The 5,168-nt window shown below is 48.5% G+C and overlaps 1 protein-coding gene across 10 annotated transcripts in view; it reads right to left on the bottom strand.

Moving 5' to 3' along the window:
- LOC114027750 (protocadherin gamma-C5-like) overlaps positions 1-5,168 on the bottom strand; it is a 115,778-nt gene that overhangs the window by 26,924 nt on the left and 83,686 nt on the right. Inside the window, exon 1 of one of the 10 annotated variants that reach the window (XM_027841867.1) lies at positions 430-3,068. The exons of the other annotated variants lie outside the window; for them this stretch is intronic. Within the exon in view, the coding sequence (XP_027697668.1) occupies positions 430-2,859 (2,430 nt within the window). The 5' untranslated portion in view covers positions 2,860-3,068. Of the gene's footprint in view, positions 1-429; positions 3,069-5,168 lie in introns of those variants that run through there. 10 annotated transcript variants of the gene reach the window in all.

The following is a 5,168-nucleotide window of genomic DNA, read 5'->3' on the forward strand; positions in this document are numbered from 1 at the left end:
AGAGAGAGAGAGAGAGAGAGAGAGAGAGAGAGAGAGAGAGAGCTCCTTCGAGCTAAGACTCAAATCCAGGGCCTTCCTCAACATCATGGTCTTTCTTCTAATGGGATCCCGTGGTTACAGGAAATATCGAACACATTTTCCCACTCTCAGTTTACACTGGTCCAGGCCTAGACTACCATCAATTTTTACCTGGGGGTCAATTTTCAGAGCATAGTCTTGAGGACAAGAACATTGATTAGTTGTTTTAACTATTATGCCAGGATCACAGACTCAGGCCAGCCATCTCCCAAATGAATGCCTTTTTTTTCTCCATGGAGAAAAGATGAAATAGAACCTCAATTCTTCCGATTTATTGTGTAGGTTAGGAGCATCATACAGTAGTTTGAATGTATATAATTTAGGAATGTTGATAGAGAAACTGTCCCTTACCTGGACCGGAGGCGCGCTCTCAGCACCTAACACTTGCCTATAAAAGGTGGGATCGCAGCTTCGTAGAGTGTTCTGGAGACTTCCCATTGGGCTTGGAGCACAAGGCTTCTTTAGCAGTAAGTCGCTGCGACGAGAGTCTGTAGTGAGGTATACCTGGTGGTAGAGATGGGGGGACATCAGGCCTCCTCGGACAGCATCCACGTGCAGGGAGGGCCCAGGCGTTCTGTATAGCGAAGTCCCAGAGGAACTGTACAGGTCCCTTGATTTTCTCCATTTGTAAACTCGAAATATGATCACTCCTAGCACGGTGACTGCAAACCCCACGGAGACTAGGATCACAGACAAAAGCAGATAGAAGGTGAGATTTTTATTTTGCTCTTGGGGAGCCGATCCGGATGGGAACTCGACCTTGGCATCGGGGAACACTTCTGTCACTGACACCGTCAGGGTCACGGTAGTGGACAGAGGGGGCTCCCCATTGTCTTTTACCAGGATCTCCAGCTTATGCCATGCTGGGTCAATGTCTTGGACTGGTCGAGTGGTACTGACTTCTCCAGTTCTGAGCCCTACGGTGAAGAGGCTCTGGTTTGAGGCTCCCAGAAGGCTATAGGAAAGCCATGCGTTATGGCCTGCGTCAGCATCCCAGCCTACTACACGAGTAAGCAAGTGGCTAGCACCACTGCCTCGAGGCAGGGTCTGGGTGGAGCTCTGACCAGGCCTCGGGTAAAGGATCTGAGGAGCATTGTCATTTCGGTCCATGACAAACACGTTCACGCTAATGTTGGTGGATAGGGGTGGGCTGCCCCCATCGCTGACATGTGCCGTCAGCTCAAACTCACGCTGATCCTCGTAGTCCAGGGGCACCAAGGCGGACAGGACGCCGCTGTCCGGGTGCAAGGCAAAGTATCGACCCACCAGCCCAGTTTGGTGACCTCGGTCCAGGAGTGAGAAGGATAGACGGGCGTTGTTGGGGGCGTCAGGGTCCCAAATACTCAGGTTCAGGATTGCAATCCCTGCAAGGTTGTTCTCCTCCACGTAGACATCGTACGAGGGCTTTGTGGCTTGTGGAGGGTTATCATTAATGTCAGACACTTGGACTCTAAGTGTAGTGACTGTTGAGAGGGGCGGGGACCCTGCATCTCGGGCTATGATACTGATGTTGTACTCTGGAACAGTTTCACGGTCCAGGGAGGTACTGGTTGTCAAGGTAAAGTAGTTTTTTAGGGAAGAAGTGAGGCTGAAGGGGAGGCCAGATGGAATCTCGCACCTCACCAGGCCATTATCCCCGGAGTCCAGATCAGTCACACTGAGCAAGGCGACCACAGTCCCTGGAAGGGCGTCCTCAGGGACCGGGCTGTACACGGAGGTGACAACGATCTCTGGGGCATTGTCATTCACATCTATGACCTCAACCAACACTTTGCAATGGGCTCCTTCGGGGTTGGGGCCCTTATCTTTCGCCTGGATATAAATCTCATATAGCTTCGTGTCATCGAAGTCAAGCCGCCCTCGTATTGTCAGCATTCCAGTGACGACGTCTAGAGAGAAAAGGTCCCGCACTCGGGCCCTATTGTGACTGCCGAAGGAGTAAATGACTTCTCCGTTTGGTCCTTCGTCCAGATCTGTTGCGTGAACTTGTACCACTGGAGTGCCTGGGGCCGCATCCTCCCGCACACTTGCCCGATAAAGAGAATGATTGAATTGGGGGGTGTTGTCGTTGGCATCAAGCACAGTGATTAAGATGGGGAGACTAGCAGAACGGGCTGGTGTTCCTCCGTCCAAAGCTGTCAGTACCAGCTCAAGGGTCCTCTCATGCTCACGATCTAAGGCTTCTTCTAGCACCAGCTCCGCATACTTGCTGCCATCCTCTCGAGTCTGCACGCTCAGCACAAAGTGTTCATTGGCACTTAGCTCATAGGTTTGTAAAGAGTTAATTCCCACATCTGGATCGTGTGCACTCTCGAGAGGGAAGCGCGCCCCCGGCGCCATGGCCTCACTGATTTCGAGTTTCATTCCATTGGTAGGGAAAGCGGGGTCGTTGTCGTTGACATCCTGAATCACCACCTCCACCCTTTGCAGCTCCAAGGGTTTCTCCATTAGCAGCTCCAAAGTTACAGTGCAAGACGGGAGTGTCCCGCACAACTCCTCCCGGTCCAGTCTCTCGTTCACGAACATCTCTCCCGTCTCCCGATTCACCTCAAAGAACCTCCGGCCAGTTCCGGAGGCCACAAACAGCCTGCGCTCCAACAGACTGCTGAGATCCAAGCCCAGATCGACGACCACGTTGCCCACTCGGAAACCCTTCGCCCTTTCTTCCGGGATCTCATAGCTGATGAGCGCGGAAACGCTGTCCCAGGCGCCAAGCAGAAGCAGGACTCCCACCACTCTCCCAGTGCTGAACCGGCGGCTTCTCCCGGCAGCTGGGACCATCTCAGTCAGTGGCAACTTCTTTAACCTAGTTTGCCCCAGTAGTTCTTCCAGAGAAACTTTCTTTCAGTCGGTCCGCGCTCGGAGGTTTCGGGCTAGAGCGCTCGGCGCAAAGTCGGACATTGCTTTTTCCGCTTTCTGGGAGCCTTTGATTCGCTCGCCGGCTTCTCAGTCTGTGCCTTGTCCCGGGGCACAGTGAGGGGGCGGGGGGGGGGGGGCCGACCGGACCCACAGTGGCCAGATCTCCAGCCTCTTCATTGGCCGACAGCGGCACACACAGTCCCAGCCAATAACTGCACGAGGAATGTGCTCGCGCAGGTTCTACCAGTCGCACTCTTTTCGGCGCGCAAAGAACCTGAGTTTCCTTCCGCTTCTTGCCTATGTTTCCAGGCATTAGAAGCTTACTACTCACCGCCTACGCAAACTATCTGAACCTGAAGAGCCAACTCCCCCGAACTCTGCCGAGTCACAGTAATCCAAACTGAAGCTCCGTTTAATTAAACGTTGGGACCGTTCGTTCTCTGCATTTTCTCCACTAAGAGCAAAGTTTTGCTTAGCGAAACCAAAGTTTCGCGGAGTGAAACCAGTTTCTAGTGAGAATTTCTCGCACTACTATTAAATTTTCGTAGCTTAGATAATGCCTTTAGGCACGAAAACAGTATTCACTACAACGTCTAAGCATTGATACCTGTGTTGCCCGACCGTTCTGGCTCGCGTTGAAGCAAGCCCAGACAAAACTTGTGTATTGGGAATGTTCAGCTAACGTTTCCCTCTGTGGAGACCCTAATGGTCTCTTTCGGCATCAAATCAGATGAGAGGGGCGAACAATTCTGCTTATTTTGCCTCCTTCCAATGAAAGCCAGAAGCTACACCTTGAATTTTTCTCTCAAAAGTGTGTGTGCCTTTGATCTCTCTTACTTTCTAGGAGCCAAAGACCAAGAAGAAAATTTTTTCTGATCTGCCTTTCCCTAAAGCACGCGATCACAAACACTCTCCCCATTAATGATTAGTTTTCCCAAGCAGGAAATCTGAATTTTGGTGTGTCCTAAGGAATTGGTATTGATATCGAGTTAATCTGATATGATATTGTATTGAAAAATGTCGGTGCACTTGCAAATCGATAGCAAAACTCTATGGTTTTCTTGGAGAGAAACAAAGACTTTAGTCGTGATAGGTCCAACAGTCACTGGCCTGTGTCACATCTACTTTTGTATCCTCAAGGGTTCAAGACATAGTAGGTGTTCAATAAATATTTGTTGAAATGATTGAGGTACTATTCATAGAAGGACTCTTGTCAGTTAAGAGGATGTACAGAACAAATTTCTTGTGCAAATCACAGTACTGGGTACAGTATTGAAGTTCCTGAGTCAGATACAACAGATGAGTGTGGGGACTGAAGAGGGGAGCTACTAGTCTTGAAGTCAGAACACTGGGGTTGGATCCTCAGGCTTACACTTTCCTTGTGACACTGGGCAAATATTTTCATTATCTGTAAAATGGGGATAATAGATATTCTGCCTTTAGATTCCAGTTGAAACTCCAACCTCTACAAAGACTTTCCTGACCCCCCTGATCTTAAATTTATCCTGCAAGTATCTTGTTTGTACACAGTTGTTTATATTTGTCTTCTCCAATTAGACTGTGAGCTTTTTGAGAACAGGGATTTTTTGTTGTTGTTTTGTCATTCTTTGTATTTCCAGCACTTAGGACAATGCCTAGCACATAGTAGGTGCTTAATAAATGCTTGATGACTTGATTATGCCTGCTTCAGGGAATTGTTGGGAAGATCAAATTGGGGTAATGGATTGAAAAGTGCTTTGTAATAATAAAGTAATATATTTATAGAATCTCAGTGTTGAGAGGGACCTCAGAGTGCCTCCAGTCCAATCTGAGTTGGAATTGTCCTTGCAACTTCCCTGACAAATAGTTATTCAACTTTCATTTGAAAACCTCCATACGTGGGCATTTCATTACCTACCAAAGCATCTCATTTGGGCAGCTCAAAAAGTTGAGATGTTTTTCCTTAAGTTCCTACATCCACTACATGTAGACCATAACATCTCAGTCTCCACTGTAGTCTATGAGAAATTTGACAGGGAATAGGAAGATGGGGGGAGGAAGGGGAAAAGTTGGCTGGGCCAGATTACATATACATGGTTGAAATCCACAGCAGCAAAGACACTATCTTGAAAGCATTAAAGGATTCCTTAATAAGACATTTTACGGAGGGGAAGGTACCAAGATAATGAAAAAAAAATCATGGGTCATGTTCATATATTCCAAAGGAGATTGAAAAGGCTCCTAGATCATAT

The sequence above is a fragment of the Vombatus ursinus genome, unplaced genomic scaffold (genome assembly GCF_900497805.2).
Source record: "Vombatus ursinus unplaced genomic scaffold, bare-nosed wombat genome assembly UNPS02014863.1, whole genome shotgun sequence".
NCBI classification, from domain to species: domain Eukaryota; kingdom Metazoa; phylum Chordata; class Mammalia; order Diprotodontia; family Vombatidae; genus Vombatus; species Vombatus ursinus.